Here is a 19,194-nt window from a genome sequence, read left to right as displayed (position 1 = left end):
TATAACATACAGTTGAATAAATCGTCAATTGGTAAATTAATATTTATTTATCTTGTTGACGATTCATTAAAGAGATTGTTTTATTCACATAATTTATATCGGATTCATATTTTTTTCATAACGAGATCTATCAAACTATCGCAATTTACTAACCTAATATAAAAAAATTACAGTGTCACTCACCATCTTCAGCATCTCGAAATTTCCTCTCTTCAACATATCTATTAGCCTTTGATGTTCCATTTCCTCCTTTGTCATATACATCTTCTTATTCTTCAACTTCTCGTTTTCATAATCGTCACACAAGATATTGTGAAAATTCACCTGCTGTACCACATGATCCGGTTTCGTTTGTTCGACGGGATTTTCCGGCAGATCTTGCTCAAATTGTAGGTTCTTAACGAGAACTTCATTGACCACTGCACCACGTTCGTCAACATTTTTTGTCATTTCTTCAACTACACGTTCTTGCAATTTTTCGTCGAACTGAAGTTTATTTCGAGAAAGTTCTTCCTCAGCCTTCAACCTCGAGTCTTTCTGACTCTCTAGTTCATCGACAGGAATTGTAGCGGTTGACAAATTGCTATTCTCTCGCGAATGAATCATCAGTTGATTCTGATCTTCTCGCGAAGCGTCCTCGTGAACGCCCACGAGATCTTGGAGGATTGTCGACTCTGGATCTTGTCTAATCTCTTCGTGACCTCTGGATTTTTTCATCTCTGGAGATTGAGATCTGATACTTGATTTAACGTCATCCTGACAAGGTGACCCCGATTGGAAAGTGGCAAAAGTTCTCGCAGGTTCATTAAAAACAACCTGCTGCTGTGGATTCCACTTAATATAAATTGGATTTTCCTTTCTCTTATCCGATTCTTTCGATTTACCGTTTGGTAAACTCTTCTGCATCTTTAGACACTGCTTCAATCCGATCTCCGGATATCTACAGACCAAGTTTTCGCTCTTCCGATCGTCCTCCTCAATTGTTTCGAGAAGTTCGTGTCGCAACTCGCCAGTTTTGTCGAATGTCTCGTCCTTGAGCGTAAATGGCATTTCTTTGACAGTTGATTCTCGATCTTTAGAAACGCCGACCTTTTCACCGTAAGGTGATGTTTGCAAAGAAGGTCGTAGAATTGATTCAAGGTCATCTGCGTGGATTACTTGTGGTTGCAGGCTACGTTCGTAAATCCTCTCCACGTGATCGGGAGAAGCATAACGCGTGATTCTGACGGACGGAACGTTTTCGCAGACAGCAATCTTGGATCTCCCAGCATTCTGCTCATTCGGTTGTTGCTGCGAATCATTGATCGTGGGGTAAACTCGATTGTTTGGCTTGAAACTGGATGAAGGTGTACTAATTGACATATTCGCTCGATCTTGTGATCCTGTATCTTGCGAAGATACACCAAGATCTTTGCGCGGTAAGATCAATGGTCTTTTAGCCTCCATCGATGCTCCTGCGACCTGTTGACACCTGTTTCGCGGAGTACGTGACTCCACTTGACCTTGAAGAGCTCTAACACGAGCACTAACAGCTGAGCCATAAATCGGTTGTTCGTGTCGCGATTGATCGATTGATCTAGGCTCTCTTCGGACGTCGCTGCAAAATTGAAGTCGGCGTCGCGGCGATTCGATCGCGACGCGGTCAGATTCCGTTGACGAAGCGATCCTCGAGCTACCTCGTGAATAGTTTGCAGCGCATCTCGCCGACACTTCCGTCGATTTACAAGTCGCCTCGACCGTTTTATCGGCAGCGCCGGGTTGCGGCGTCAGCCTGCTTGCCGTAGCAGCCGGCCGCCTACTTTCTCCGTCCTTATTTGGTGAGATCGGTTCGCCTTGGTCACTAAAGCTGCCTCCAAGCAATGGTAGGCCCTTCGTGGGGCCCGACTCGCACGACGGGTCCATCTCCTCCTTAGCAAGCGAGTGCGCAGCAGCCGCCGCTGCACAGTTTTCATCCACTCCGTTTCCAGAACTCCGCTTCAAGGACGGCCTTCTGTAGGAAATAATTGATGATGTCGTTGTAGTTGCCGTGGCCATCGACGTCGTACCGATAGACATCTCGATTATCTTCGAATTGCTGTTAATAGTTGTCCTATTGTGATCAGACTCACTTATCGCCTTCGTCAAATTCATAATCCTACTCGATGCTGTAGGTTTCTCTTCGAGATTCGCTTCGACACGCCTGGACTTGAAACTCGAACCAAGGAGTCCTCTCTGAGGGATCTTGGAGGCTGGATTGGAATCGCCAGATTTCGATGATGCGATATTCGACTGAGCACTAAAGCCATAATCCTGCTGCTTACTCCTCACCGCCAAGTACTCTTTGTACGTGCCTTTACTGGTGTTCACACCGACGTTCACCTTCTCCGGCCTGACACGCTCCAACCTGCGATTCACGCGAGTCAGATCGTCATAACTCGACGAGGTTCCTCCATTCAATCTGTCCTTCGCTTCGTCGGTCGATGTTCGAGATCGCGAATCTTGACCACGATATCTTCGTTGATTCTTCTCGGCGCTGCTGTTGGACCTCGTCAAAGGTTTTTCACGAGGAGCTGCCGGGAAGTTTTGGCTGTGCGCTTGATTCAACCATTCGTCTACCCTTTTCTGGACTTCTCCTTTGCGTAGTAAGATCTCAGGCATCTTCGAACGACTACTTTCGATCGTGTCCATTGTAACTGGCGGCGAAACATAACAGATATCTTGTTGATGTCCTTTATTAAAGTCCTTTTGTCTATCCCGCGAACGCTGTCTCACTTGAGTTTGCTGGTTCACCTTTAGTACCGCTTGAATTTTTTCCCTCGTCGGAATAGATTTAGTTTGAATCTTTACACTGGACTTTACTTGCTTCGACTTTACCTGCTGCCGTTTCTGTTGATTCATCATTATTGCCTCGAAATTCGTCACGCTGATATTACCAACATCACTGAGGTCCGATGATCTACGGTAGTCTAGATCCTCGTATTCATCCAGAATATTGTTCACCGATTGAGTGTCAATCGAACTGATGCTCTTCGACTTGTTTCTCGCGACACTCTCGTCGCTGCTCGAATAATTGCTCTGTTGCTGCTGCTGACGCTCTCGGCTGATCTGTCGCTTGGGACGTAACTTCGATTTCTGATATTTTATCACCGTGTTTTCGAAGTGCGACGAAGTACCTTCAATCTCTTCGCTTCGGTTCGTCTTCGAAGCAGACGATTGACGCGCGTAACGTTGGTGAGACGACTCCCGCCGATGATTGAGCATCTTGTCGTCGTCAGACATCGGCAAGTCCCGCCTAACAATTGTCGATAAACCGGAAGCCCGAAAGGTCGTGAAGCTTCGCACGTTCCGCGAACACGTGTCCTCCTCGACGTTCGTCAACTCTTTCGACGTGATCCATGAAGTGACTAGACGAGAGGCGCCGCCGTCCACATTGATCGCATCCTCATCGGCCAAAGGAATGTTGCTGCCGACATTGGATTTTGAAATTATCTCATCGTTCATTTTCTATCGCAAAACGGCATTTTAGTAGTATCTTCTCAAAGAGAATAGGAGCGAATATCGATGACTCGAAGAAATCCTGAAATGGAAATATTTAAATATGTAGATTCTGGTAAAAATGTTTGAGAAGAAAAAGAGAAAATAATTAATAGCTAATGTTTTATAAATTTAAATCTTTATAAAATTATATTTGATACACTGAGAAAAATGTTCTAATTGTACCAATAAGAAGTATTAAAAAAACGAATTCTGATTATATGAATCAGAATAAACATTTTTCCGATTTAGAATTTTGATATTGTGAAAGAAACTTTAAAAGTATTTTGCAGACGATTAGTAAGTATTTTGCTCAAATGTTAAATAATTTTTCTTAGCATCATGTATAATATTGATTGCTTTAGAATAATGATTTAACGTCTACATTTTCTAAATAGACAACTATCGTTCAGATACACCAAGAAAAAAAATTTACTAATTAAATTTTAATAAATATTTCTTTGAATAGTACTAGCGGAATATTTACTAAATGTAAACACATATTTATTAGATACGAGAAGAAATCATTTTTTGACATTTTTTCCATTTATCTAAATATTTATTTACCGTAAACATTCTGCTAGGACTATTCGAAGAAACGTTTATTAAAATTTAATAGTTATTTTTCTCAATATAAGAAAACACATACCATTATTTAGACGCGCACGATTATTTTAGATACACTGAGAATGGAGAAAACTAATACAATTTGTCAACTAATTTTATCAGCTCTTTGATAACGGAATTAACTACGTAACATTTTAGAAACTGCTTTTCCACGACTGCTTGCATACAAGTATCAGAAATTATCTACTAGAAATATTTATGCAGGAACTGTTCCCGCAAATTCAACGTAATAAAGTCTCAAACTCGCAGATGCGTGATGTGAAGCGAAGAACGTTCTCCTCATTAATTTTTCAACCTGCACTGAAATTTACGTGCGTGTGCCGCTAAATATACCGCCGCGGCTGCATTTCCGCTTAAACTCTATATGCGCATTATGCGTCATTTTAATTTACGGACACAGACTATTGTTTTGCCAGTAAATCAACAAAGTCACAATAATTGAATGACAAAGGTCAGTGAAATGATTTCCGCAAATTTTGAAAAAAAAAGTCTGAAAAATTTCTGGGAAAAATCTATGATAGAAATGTACAATTTTTTTAGACACTCATCCTGTTATTCTTTAGTATTACTATATTCTCATTATATAATTGTAACAGTATACTGTATAGAAAATGGATAAGAATGATAGACTTTTATTCAGTGGCTGAAACTTCTCCTAATAAAACTTTGCGTGGACATTCGCACAGTTATTTTTTACTATTAAGTAGATTCATTAATTAAAGTACTGCATAGTCCATTTATTGTCCTGTTTTTGTTCAGTAAAAAGTGTTCAGATTTTGCGCATCTTTTATACGCAGTAACCGCAGGCAGAGCATTACATCTTGATTAGAGTCCTAAGTAGTTTCACTTCTCATTTATTAAACAGGGTTAATATAATTCCTTCGAGTAACTGCTAAAAAAATGCGTGAAATTTCTACCAAAGATTTAACAACATTTAATTCTGCAAATAAAAAAGTATGAATCTGGGCTATGAGAATCAGGGTTATCTTACGAGATAGTGTTAAGTTTAAGATTAAAATTCCCTTCGGTGAAATTCGCTATTTCGAACTCAACCACGTTTTAGAAATCTCACCGATCAGCGATAAATAGCAGAAGGCGCGCTTCCGTAACGATTGCAGCGATCCGACGCCGCCATCGTTTGCCAACATTGGAGGCACGTTTTATCGTTCGTGGAATTTCCGGTAGCTGACCGGTATCCGGTTTGAATTAATTCGGTTCCTGAGGACATTAAATATTATAATGTGTTCGCCCTGAGGAAGTCGTGCGTGGAATCCTTAAGAAACTCAAGAGATTAACGGAATTTAATATACCAGCAGAAAGAGAGAGAGAGAGAGAGAGAGAGAGAAATAGTGCGAAACAACATTATTTCTTCGTAAAATGAGCTTACAAGTTTATATAGCGCCTTTACATTATTAAGAAAATATCATCAACGCGTCTAAGGAAACTTTTAAGTAATGAAAATAGTATTTTCTTTGTTAAAGCATATAAACATTTATTTCAAGCTTATAATATTTCACGCAAAATTGAATTTATAAAATATGGTAATGTGCCTAAAATACTTATCTATATTAATATTGTATCTTATCTTCCTTAGCTCGACCAAAGTGATTTTTTTCTAAGAATTTTTATATATATTATAAAATATGTAAAAAAAGAAATTAAAATAGATAATTTAAATGAATCATTTTATACATCTACAAATATACTAATTGTGTTTCATAGTTTAAAGACTAAACTAACATTGTATAACTAAAATATTAGAAGAACTAAAATATTAATACAAAATATAGCAACAGTAGACAAATTAGCTCGGACAGTAGACAAGTTTAGAAAAATTCTTTAAATAAGCGCAAGTTTTAGATATTTTTATTCCGCTTTACATATGTTTTCCGTGAAATACAAATCAATTTCGAAAAGCATTTTCTTTGTGTTTTTATGTCGATTACCAACGATATATTTCTCTTCTGAAATTACACGTTGTGTTTCTGAAATTACACGTTGTAATGTATTTGTATATAATTAACAAGATGTAATTCGTGAAAACCTGGTTCACAATTGAGAGGTCATATATGTATACAGCAAAATAATCTCGAATACAAATCGAACAAAATCGTGATTAATGAGGTGAAAATACGAAAATTCGTACTACTTATCGGACTCATAAACTGGATTAATTGCAAATTGCGTATTTTCGGCAAACAATCGGTTTTCAGCGATGATGTATCGCTCGACAAAAATAAAGATCGACCTGGCGATAAATATTTATAAAACGATACACGATAAGGGTACGAGACAGTTATGTAATCCGATAATATTCACGAGCATAAAAAGGGAATGGTAGATTTTATTCCATTTAATTACAATCCATGCGCGATAGCCATCGCCGATATAATTTAACAATGCGTTAAAATCAGCAAACGCATAAAGTAAATATTAAACGAGAATCGCTCAGAATCGCGAACATTGTCACGGGGAGGATAGATGCAATTTATACGAGACTGTAAGATCGTGTAAATTGAATTAAACTGTCGCGGCTTCGTTGCTGTATTATTGCGAGCTCTTCTGGCACTCTAATGATTCCCGCACAAGCACAGGCTTTGAAGCCCCCTGGCTGGAATTCTACTTTTAGATCGCAGATAACACGTAACCCACCACGTCGTAACGAAACATGCGTGAATCATGCGTGACATTGTAACGTCGGCGTCAAATTGATCTTAAAATTCGGCAGAGTCCTTGTTACAAGTCCTTGTTCGTTTGGCTAAAATGATTTGATTAATTTTATTGATTAATTTAATTGAATTCGTTTGTATTCGCGTGTGCCATCCAATTACAAAAATTTTACATGAAAACAGATATTTCTCTATAATTTTATCAAATTCATATCGCAAGTACTCATGCGTTGGACCAGAATTATTTGATTAATGTAATCTTAATTTGATTCGTTTGTATACGCAGAAAAAAATAGAAGTGCAGATAATCAAGGCAGAAAAAGATATATCAGAATAAATTTCTCTTTGCTGAAAAATGTTTTTATTAAAAGCTTTAATTACGTCATTGCGTAATATGTAAATGAGAGTAAAGATTGTGCTTACGCGCTTGATAATATCCGTTTCCTGATAAAAATATTTACCATGTGTATCCCAGGAATGCGAGTCATAGTTGTGCTAACTAATGTAATTAACGGTACTGAAAAATTCAGGTGTTTCCGCGAATGCACTGACCCGAATCCTCTACGTGCGCACTAACACGCGATGCACGAAGGTGACTACGATCTGCGGTGATTATCGCGATTTATCTCAATTATGGACACTCGTCGCGATTCAGCTCATGATATGGTCTCGTTAGCAAGCCCTTAGTATTCGTCGTCGCGCAATGCTATTCCTTGCAACTTACAACAGTTAGAAGCAAGATATTATGGTGTCAGAAGGAAAATATGGCACGTAACATTTTCTACTACATCTTGAAGTACATAATTTTTCAGATATGTTTAAACGGGAACTTTTATCATTTTTAACGTAATCATAAATATAAGAGTGTGTATGTATTTATTTGTTTTTTTATTTTTGTAATGTATGTATATATAACATATATAATATATGACATACAATTTGGTTCATGATTCATGATAATGTGATAAAAAAATTAAAAATTTATCGAGAATACTCGATAAAATATGTATATATGGAATATACATTGTATTCCGTATGCACGAGTAATAATATATGTACATACATTACAGCTATAATCTCAGAAAGTTCTATTTCGCAAAATGCCTTTGCAGATTTGTTCTCACTATTTGCAAAAAGCAATATATTCCGTTAAGAACTGCGGGATGTTCAGGGCAAATCGGTGCCGCACATATACATAATTCATCGATTGACATTCCCGAATGAATTGCAGCGTGTTAGAATCGCGATGAGACGACAATGGAATGCAAAAATGATCGCGTGGGTTTAACGACCATGGCACGGTTGCGTAAAAACGAGGGATGGTAATCGACCCACGATCGCGAAAAGCAAATACGTACTTCGGGAACTGACTCGTTAGCCGAGCGCGAGATACTGTACACGCTATTTAAACCTTTTAACCTTTCAATTAATCGGGTAACGAGATCTTTGATCTCGTCCATCTAAGGTTGGCTACGGATCATCTGGATTATTTACGCTGGCCGGTTCCTTCAAATTTCTTCTAATTTTGTGTGAAAACTCAAAATAAATTAATTAAAAATAAAACATGAAATTTTATTTGGATGCAAATGTACACATATATAATGTACTATGTTATAATGAAAAATATATAACAGCAGAATCAAGTAAAAACAATTTTAATATTTACTATTTAAAAAATTATTATTTTTAAATTTATATTATTTAAAACATTTTTTAATTTTAATATTATTTTAAAATATTAACACTTTTATCTTTCTTTTCTTCTTTAAATTCTCTGCTTGGATTTGAATTCAATGAAAAGTCACAGTATCATGCGATAACTTATCTTTCTTTTAATATAATTTTCATTAAAAGTTTTTGAAAGTAATAATAATATATACCGAAAAAGAAAGAGTGAGAGAGAGAGAGAGAGAGAGAACAAATACAAAAATACATATAAAATTTTCTTAAATTAATTATCATTAATCTCAATATAAAAATTAGAAATCTCTTTTTAATTGATAGAAATTTGTTCAATTAATTGATTGTATATTATGATCACTATTGATCCCAAGGAATATTATCTGTGAAAATTTTGTTAAGAGTCATAATATTAATTACAGGAAAGCATAATGAAAATAAAAAAAAATGAAATTATTAAGAATAATAAAATACAATATATAGAATGTATAAAACAAAAATTCATTTTCATGTTATATTTTCTATAATATTTATAAAACATTGAAAATAGGATAAAATGAGAAAATTATTTATTTAAACGCTACAAGTTATTGCAGTTCAATCGAGTACTTTATCAATATATTACTTTATCAATATTTAACGTGCATTAACATGCGTTCATTGTTAAATATCTAAATATAGCATTCAATTATTGTAAGAGAAACTAATTTACTTGAATACTCCGATGAAAATTTTACAGTTTATTCTATTGAAATATTGATATAATCGATTTTTATTTTTCTCTCAAAATAAAATCTAGTGCAATAAATAAAAACGTTTTATACGCAAAAGAAGAAATATTCATTTGATTTCACACTTGCTTATGAAAATTTCATATTTGTTCAAATATTCATATTATTCTGACCGATCTTTGTTGTTTGTCTGTTAAAATAAAACATAATGCAACAAATGGCAACATATTAAGAAGGAATAATCATGCGGACGGTGACACTTACGCGCGGAAATCAGCTTTCAGGGTACTCAATCGTAATCGCGGGTGTTTTGTCAATTACTTCGTTCAACCGACAATACTTCTCGTGTAGAGACCGGAAGACACGGTCGTTTCCTGCGGTAGCGCCGTAATAAAACGTATACCACACGTCTCGTAGCGCACACGAGAGCAATCTTATCAAGGATCGAGTACTCTGCGCGCGTTTAGCATACGTGTGCGTGTGTATGCGTACGTGATTAAGCGCCGTCGAGCAGCAACATTATCTGGCGATATGTAGGTGAGCACCAATCCTTTAGGAAGATTAATGACCCCGTATTATCTGGTCGATATAGTGTGGTGGTCGGGCTGAGACTTTTTAAACGTGCGGGAAGACCTTCGCCTTGGAACTCCACTTCACCGCCGTTCGTTTATCATCCCGATGAGTACTTGTCGCGCGATATTTCCAATCGCATATCTCGTATCGCTCGTAATTCAGATTTGCCGTTCGTTATGTGTCTACCGTTCGTATGTATTACGAACTATTATGCTACGCACGTCTCGTATCCCTCAGGCGTTCGCCGATGGTCGATTTTAATATCGCACATGTCATCATTATGCACGACATTATTTTCAAATTAAATAATACGAGTACGCGCCTCAGGCAACAAAATAAATCAAGCTCGAGACTGCTTCAGTTTGAGTTTTTTCCATGCTATTTTCTAAAGATACGACAATCAATCGTCCACCGTCTATCTTTGGTTACGATATAAAAATATAAATGTTCGTAAAGTGGCTTTATAGTTTGCTCTATTGTGAAGTTTATTTGCATATTTTATACACAATCTAACATAGAATTCTACTGACGTAATGTTGTCACGTTGAAAAAGTCATCAATTTTTTATCGGACTCAAAAATCAGATCGATGATGCTTATAGATTTATGAACCGACAAGATTACACTGTTGGGATATGATTCTTGGTTGCTCAAGAGAGCCAAACTACCTCACATATTTCTTTCTTCTAGATATAATTTCTCTGACAACGATATATCGATTTTATCCGACCGCCAGCGTCTTTACTAACTATTCTTTTAGGTAGTATATACTGATCCCTTCCGGCGAATGGTCTCTGAAAACGTTGCGGTCCTCTTTCACAATCCTCTCTCGCCCCTTCTCTTCTTCTAAAGTCTAAAGTCTAAACCGTTGGGCTATTCACGTCTTTGACAGAGTTGCCTTCAGGGTGGATAACCCGACCGCAGCTACGTGGGGCCTACGCACTCAAATTTTTCAAATGACTCGCTGTTTCTACTCATGTGAAGGAGTAGACAATTTCGTAATTTCTTTATGCATAGAAACATAATAATTAATAGTCTAGTTTAAATAAATCGACAAAATTCTTGTGGATTAAAATTTATTTAAAAATTATGAAAGTATTGTGTGTTTACATAAATACAGTGATCTAAAATAATTATTATGGGATTATAAAATAATATTATGATTGTTTATTACAATATAAAGTTGCATATCGGAATAATAGAGAAAGTACTTAAATTATATTACAATTAACTATTTTATAATAATGCATAAATACATATATACATTATATTTATAGACGCTTCATAATCTTTCTATAAAAAGTTTTGATTTCCGACAGAGTTGTCTCTTACGACGGCTCCAAGAAGTACCTCGCAACCTTTTTGCTCGTCTTAACATTCTCCGCGTAGGTCCCTTCGCTCCGAGTTGCACATGCGGCCCCCGAAGCCCGGTTCCTCCATTCTTTTGTTCTCGCCTTACTCTCTCTGTTATTTTTTCTTCTATCCCCACGACGTACGACCGTATGAGATCTACCAGAAGAGACTCGCTTTTTTCGACAAACAAACCATACGAACAAACAAATGTCATGAGCCGCTCGAGACACTGCAAAGCTAAACGTTACCTTGCTCTTTTTTCACGTAGCTAATTTACGCTTCGCTTACATTATTATTATGTGTGAAAATGGAATTTATAATGCTTCGACACGCACGCGTTTTTTTAATTATTTATGTTGTTTCTCTTTCCGAACGGCAAATTCCTTTTATTACCGTATTTTAACAAAACTGGAAAACCATTTTAATTATTTAACACAATAAAAGAAGCTTAATTGTTCAGAATACTAAATGACGTAATTTATAAATAAATAAACGCGTGCTGAATTTTTTCATCAAATTAGTTTTTAAATAAATGTGGGCCGGTATTTATACACTAAAAAATACTAGCTTTTAATAAATATTATTGTTTAAATAGTTTTAAGTAAATATTTACTAAATGTTTGCTTAAACATATATTTATTTGATATAAAAATTATCAATTTGAGATTTAACTATCATTATTTTGCTGAATAAATATTTATTTACTGTAAATAAATATTTACTTAATAGTATATTCCAAAAAAATATGTATTAAGATTTAAATAAATTTTTTAGTAAACTTTTTTTCAATGTTAATTTATTCTAAGTTCTTATTTTATTTTAAGACCGTTTTAAATAATGTCAAGATGCTAATGATTCTGTGATTGATTAATAACTATCTTAATTATAAGACTATACTTCAAATAATCTTAAGAACCGATTATGGATACCGGTCTTAAATAATTCAGTGATATAATAGGCTTGTTGTTTTTAGCTGAACTTCTTGCACGGTTCATCGTTTCTTTTTTCTCTCCAACATGAAAAGAAAAGGAAGAAAGATGAACTGTGTAAGAGCTTTAGCTAAAAAGAATAGCCTTATGAAGTAAAACACATAAATACGACGTAAGGACGTTATCATCCTCTGACACAGATCAGGCACAATCGGTCATCGACAGAATGTTGAAGCCAAACTGAGGTACTAAAACGCAAGAGCGAGAGATGACGTTTAATTCTTCGCATCGGATTGGAAGAATGTCTTTGAACTCGGTTTGGAACCGGATATGCTCGTTACAGGCCGCTCCTCGCCTCTGTCGTTCTCTCCCCCTCCCCCCTCCCTCCTTCTTCTCTCTCTTTGAGACAAACGAACGATCGGCAGCAAGTGCATTCACACGTAGATAACACACACTAATAGTAATGAATGCGTCACACTCGTGTTGTGAGACTCATTCATGCTGATAATAGCACGACGCGCATGAATCGCTCAACGCGAGTGATACGCTTTTTATCGCACAATATGGATACGTACACAAACGTGTGCTTTTGTCTACTATATGTATGCGTAAGTACATATTTATTGCAAGCATGATCATTACGTTCACTTCAAACTATATCCCTCTTTCGAGGGATTTAACTCATTAATGCAAAATTACCATTTATATCTTTGTTATACTGTAACAGAAGCTACAGATGCTTTTATTTTTGGCTTGTTACGTGATATTGCAATGATATGGAATATCCGAACAGTAAAATGAATATCGTACATATATATATATAGGGAGAAATTGGATGCATAAAATTATATTAAATATTAAAATAACAATATAATTTTTAATGAATCGTGAAAAATGGTGGAATTATTTTACATTTTTATTATTTTACATCTTTATTATTTTGTATAATTTATTAATTTTTTTATTATTCAATGTTACATTTTCTTACGTTGTCGATTATAAAAAGTGATTCCTTGCTCTCGTAGTATCACATAAATTAAATAACGGTTACGAATGAACACATCGATCTTCGAATACTATTAGAGGAAAGAAGATTTATTACTTTATTGTTACATCATCACGTATGCATAAGCTTTGATTACTGAAATAAACACCTCCTACATACTATTGCACTTTCCTTAACGGGACGATTAAATGTTCTCTTCCTCCTCCTCAAATCCTCCGCAGTTTCTGACTACTAACCGCGAAGCCGATTCTATTCCTAAAGTTAATGCAACTCGCTAGGTTGTATGTACATTGAGCTCCAAACCCGCTCAGTAGTCACTCAGTGTATCCAGAATAAACATACTGAATAAATATCTGACCATACATCTCTGTATTTCAAAAAGTATATATAAGTACACACAACTTTAATGTATATTATGTATGTTATAGTTTTCTTTCGGACTGAAGAGAGTAAAATTTTTTCTATAACTCTACGTGAATCGGTTTATGAAAAGTAGAAAAATAATAGAAGAATTTATATGTGTACTATATGTTAGAGAAAGAGAGAGAGAGAGAGAGAGAGAGTAATAATAATAATTATATCGTAAATTATTAATGATTAATATTCAGAGAATTAATATTCAATGAATTTCTTCCCGATGAAATGAATTTTCACGCATACCTAATGTAGCTTTCATGTATAATGTGATAAATAAAAGATATTATAGCTCAATAATGGATAGTTACAATGTATCAAAAGTCTCTTCTGTCAGCACAAATTTTACACCACACCTAAAAAATTATTCACTATTGAATCTTGTCTCTTATAATATCTTTTATTTTTCACCATATTGTAAATTAAGGTGTATATGTGAAAATTAATTCATTTTACCGAAACCTAATTTTCCATATTAGTGCGGTGTCTTTAAAAATTTGGCAATTTTAATACATATTTGAAAAGACATACGCATTTATTTCTTAGAAACGCACCTTACATATGGTATATCCCGTCTGTTGGAAGGAGCCGTTATATTATCCTCAATAAACTACCGTGGTTGCGGACGATTTCAGGTCATGCAGCGTAATCGACGCGGTGCAATTCCGTGTCGGGCGACTGGCATTAACCGAGAAACATCACTCCCGCCAGTCAATGCCGCGCGACATCGACGGTACCAGTTGTCGATTGCATCGATTTTGCAATCTCTAATCCTCTTTCGCCCGCCGCAACATCACGTCGCGGATTCGCTCCAGCAGTTGCATATCATCAAGCTGCATTATTGCTCGCCGCGCTCCGTATATGGATTACCTTGACGCGCGCGACGAAACTTCTTGAATTCCCTTCCGACCATCCAAGTTCTTCGAGTCACGAGCTCGCCTCTCCGAGTTGCACTCGATGCATTTCTTCCAAGGTACCTACGTTCCCAACCCGCGGAGCGTTGTAACGCGATTCGCCACGCAAAGGATAACTTCTCGCGGTGTCCTTCGATGTCGATGTCGGCTGCTCTCGTACACGGTCGTGCGGTTTCCCGCGGCTCCGGTTTCCTCGAAGACGCAGATTATTGCCGTTCGAGATTGCACGGTGGATTTACGCGCGACCGATGAATTCCCGAAAAAGAGGTTCGTGGAAAAGAAGCCCTTGACATCGTTGCTTGCAGCAATGCATCACGCAATGCAGCATGAAAGGTGGAAAGGTGGAATTCCGTGTTCTCGTCTTGCCAATGATCAATAAACGGAAAGGATAATTTTTAGCGAAACTTTACACTAATTTTCTTTAGGTACAATGTGCAGGCTCGATGACTCATTAATAGCTACTGCAATCAGAAACATAAATAGAATAATAGTTCTTCTAATAAATGTCTAATAAAGGTCATTGTCTTGACAAGAAATTTACTTTTGCCTTCGATTTTCTAAAAATATCTTCAAGTACACTGAGGAGCTTAGCAATATTCAATAATTATCGCTTTGCAATAATTATAACGTTGAATATACTTTTACAATATCCATCACACAATGCCACTCGGTTGCAACTTGGAACAAGGGACGTTGTTTACCGTCGTTGGAATTGGTCGACCGGTCTTAAATTTAGGAACCCAATTTCGGTTTTGTAGCGAGTTCTGTCAGCGAGCATTATCGAAGCAAATTAGCGAAACGCGCCGCACCAGCGGAGCAGAAACAATCCATAGCTGCGGCAAGCTGCGAAACTATTACTCTGCGGCGGAAACTGCCATTTGAAGTACCGCGAAATTCACCGAAGGTAACATTGTATCGCGAGCCAAACCGATACTCGCAGCGCGTGTCCACGTGAAAATTGCAGTAAACTCGTCGCCGATGTATGTCAAGAGATTCCTGGCTGTGCGAAAAATTGTTAACGAATTTTCCAAAATTCCACGCGTCAAGCACGGATCTCAAAATGTGAAGAGTCCTTTTCGGTTGCGGATCAAACTGTTACACTAGTCACAATGAAGGCAGAGAGAAATAATCATCGTCCATTACATCATTATTTCAAGATGTTCCATTTCACGTGTGGAAAAATGTCCGAGGATGCGCAATAACGTTTATTGCGGTAACGTTGTCTAAAAGCTTCTAAACTTTCTCTCCAATCGCACACAATAGCATTGTTCCCAATTAGACCGCGGACATAATTGTACGTTTCCGTCGAGATTTTTTTGCAGACTGGTATATCGCAGGAAGTCAAGTGCCGTTATCGTGTAGAGAGAGCACCGCAATTTAGAGGAATGGTACACTTCGCGGTACACTGATTGCTTCGTGACATCAAGCCGGTGATAGTTCCGATTTCACGAAACGCGGCGAACGCGGCGGACGCGGCGGACGATCGATAGCCTTCTCTATTTTTGCGCCGTTCCGATATCGCGTAAGAAGTACATCGCGAAATTACCGCCGCGACTAGGCTACGTCTCGTTCCGCGAATTTCACAGTCCCGTAACGGCAAATCGCGACGTTAATCGCATCCTTTCATCCGCGCGAAGCGCGAAGCGGACTGGCAGCGACGTCGCGTATCGCGAGAAGGTAATTGCGGCCGCTTGTGTAGCACTTCAAAAGAGAATCCCAGCACTATCACGTAAAATTATGCACTATTAGAGAATCGAGAGAATACGCGATATATGCGATCTCGATATCTGTGCAATGTTAAAACGTATATCACCCCGCCACTATAAATCAAGGATAATCGTTGTGTCAAACGTAGATCTCTTAGAAAATTTGCGGAGATTTCAATCTTATAACTTATATTGTTTTGATAATTGCTTATAACTTAATTATTTTGCGCACGCACGTAACTTAATGTTATTATTAGTTTCAGGACAAGCAAGTTGACACGTTTAGTTTAAACTTCGAGACGGAAAGTTCGGCATAATTTCCGAGGAATTTACGTTAATAACATAGAGATTAAACGACAGCTCGTGGAGAGTCCTTAAGAAACTAGTAACAAGCTCGAACTTGTCTGCTTTAATATTCGCGAATCTGTCATGAATTATGACTATGCAAGGATAATACAGGGGTGCTCTAGTTCTAGCATGATTCAATCCTCGTCTTAACGAAGCGTACCTAACAGATCATAAGATTATTGCCACATATATCCATTATATAAATTCACGAAATAATTCGTGAGCTTCCAAACATTTAGAACTTTCAAAGCTGACCGTCAACACAATTTCGGGGCTTGAAATATCTAAGAGATAATAATTATCGTTCTGAAAAAGTCACAATGTCGGAAAGTCGTGACAGCTCCGCTGATATATGCGAGGATGCAATTTCGCGAGCGAGAAAAGCCGCGGAAAAAGTAATGCACGGCGGAAGAACGAGGGAATGTTGAGGGAAATGAACACGGATGTAAACACCGAGCGATAGACAGAGACAAATGGGACGCGTTGCATGCCGCGAGATAAATTGAATTAACATATTAACGGGGGACGAATAAAAAAATGCCGCGCGCCATTCAACGTCCGCCTTTCTCTTGCCATAGATTAATCGAAAAAATTATTTGATCAAAGGTATATCGTATCGAAAAAGTATCGAGAGTCCGTCCTCTCGGCGTTTTGACAACTTTGCTTGAATTAATTTTAATTCAATGTTAATTATTCCAAGGTCTCATTCAGGTTTTTTTTTTATGCCGAAGGATCGATAGAATTTTGTTTGATGAACTTCGATGTGGATTATACAAATAAAAAATTATTTCATGAGCATTTATAAAAAAATTTCATAAGGGAACGAAAAAGATGAAAGAAAAAAGTGAAAGAAAAAATTCATTACATGAATTACTTGTCATACAAGCATGGCCGTAGCATGACTCAATAGAAAGATAAAGATAAGTCGGAAGAAGATAAGGATAAATCAACGGAATTCGAGCGATACATTTAATGGAATATCGTGCAGATACGTGCGAGTTACGCGGTCAATTGAAATCTAAATCGAGCGTAATAAGTAGTCGTTCAAGGCAATGCGAGTCATGATCTCGTGAGAAGAAGAAGGAAGCCCTTAATCGGCGCTCATTAATCTAATCTCGAATTAATGACAGACAAGAGAGAGCTTTGTGTCCTTCGTCACCGTGCTCGAAAAAAATATATACCCGAATAAATTCACCGCGAGAATGAAAATGTAAGCACCGAACCGTTTGACAGATTCTTGGCGGAGAAATATACGATGGGGGGGAAAAATGGAAAAAAATCTCACGAATTTGCTCGAGGGGTTTAATTCATTTGGGATAAATGAACGAGTTCCGTCGCAGTAGTGAATTTATTAATTCGCGAACCTCCGGCAGATTGCAGCGGATCTACGTGACACATCCAGCGAGTAATAGCACAAATGGAGATATCGCATCACTGTCGGATTCACTTTATTATTGATCTCTGTTAATTCTATTGAGAATCACTGTACGTTCGATTTCTCGAATCGGAGCACCGATGCACCGATGCACCAGAACTATTATGTAGCATCGATCCTCTCGATCGCGCTGGCGCGGCAAGACTGGCCGCCATGGATCAGGATCTTGATCGAGGGACAACGACCAGGGACGGCATAAGGCAGGGTTCAGGGATGAAAATACTAGCGATTCGCGTGAATAATATACTGCTCAAAAGATGTTTAAACTGTATTCGATTATTTTATTATACGTTGAATTTCGGAATTTAATGAGCTTTCCCAAAGTTTAAATGAGTTATATCGAGAAAGTATATATTGTATCGATTTAACGCTGTAAATTTTAGAACAAACTAATTGCAAATGTGATGCATAAATTTATAGAAATTATCTTATACAAGTTACAAAAAGATCACACAAATTCTGTATCAAAATCTTAAATGATAAAATTGGACAATTTTGTAAATCTCGATTTAAACTTTGTTCGAAAAAATAAAGATTTATGAAAGAGAATAAATTTATTAATTTTCAACATTCGAACATTAATTAAAAATATAATTTAAACAATTTTTACATCCAATGCAGCTGAGAATTTAATCTTCAAAATTAATTTTAACGATGAGAAACAGAAATATCCGACGTGTTATCGCAATATATTAATTTATTATGACAGATTTCTATCTTTTTTCTATGTTGCTTTGTAGATTCGTGTTTCATAACTCGTATCGCATATGAGAGATGTACGCATTAATGGAAGAGAAAGAATCGGAAATGTACGCGACATACAAATTCCGTACTAACCAATCGGTCTTACAAAAAATTCAGATTTTACACGGATTAATAATTATACATGACGCGCATGCTATAATTTTTCCATTGAGTAAATTTTTCATGAAGCAAAATACATTATATATCGTTATAGAGAAAAGAGACTGGACAAATTTATCGAGTAAAAATACATGCATGATATGTAAAGAGAGATATTAAAATATATCTTAAAAGAAGATATCTATAAAGTATAAATAATGTATTGCAAAGATTTAAAAGAATATAAAGCTTATGTCCACTAATGTAGATTACTTTTAATATAGGTTTAATTTATTATTAGGTGTTGGAATTAATTCGTAGCGTTTTTTAATGAAAGAATGTTATTTATTTCACATGAGCATTAAAAAATACATTAATGAAAGTACTTCCCATCACTTGTAAAACGCTACGAATTAATTCCAACACCTAATAGTTTTTCTAGTTTTATCTTTTT

The 19,194-nt window shown here is 36.6% G+C and overlaps 1 protein-coding gene across 5 annotated transcripts in view; it reads right to left on the bottom strand.

The window, feature by feature from the left end:
- The window catches only part of LOC105144539 (uncharacterized), a 273,849-nt gene extending 255,774 nt beyond the window's left edge, over window positions 1-18,075 (bottom strand). Inside the window, exons 1-3 of one of the 5 annotated variants that reach the window (XM_087408478.1) lie at window positions 17,827-18,075; window positions 14,049-16,228; window positions 184-3,556 (exon numbers count right to left, since the gene is read on the bottom strand). In XM_087408478.1, coding sequence (XP_087264604.1) covers window positions 184-3,480 — 3,297 coding nt within the window. In that variant the 5' untranslated portion in view covers window positions 3,481-3,556; window positions 14,049-16,228; window positions 17,827-18,075. Of the gene's footprint in view, window positions 1-183; window positions 3,557-4,162; window positions 4,982-14,048; window positions 16,229-17,826 lie in introns of those variants that run through there. The other 4 variants (XM_087408481.1, XM_087408480.1, XM_087408479.1 and 1 more) reach the window with 4 other exon arrangements.
- Window positions 18,076-19,194: the final 1,119 nt, after the last annotated feature.

This window comes from Acromyrmex echinatior, chromosome 8 (genome assembly GCF_024713525.1).
Source record: "Acromyrmex echinatior isolate Ae372 chromosome 8, ASM2471352v2, whole genome shotgun sequence".
Lineage (NCBI taxonomy): Eukaryota > Metazoa > Arthropoda > Insecta > Hymenoptera > Formicidae > Acromyrmex > Acromyrmex echinatior.
This window is presented reverse-complemented; position numbering and strand designations above follow the sequence as displayed.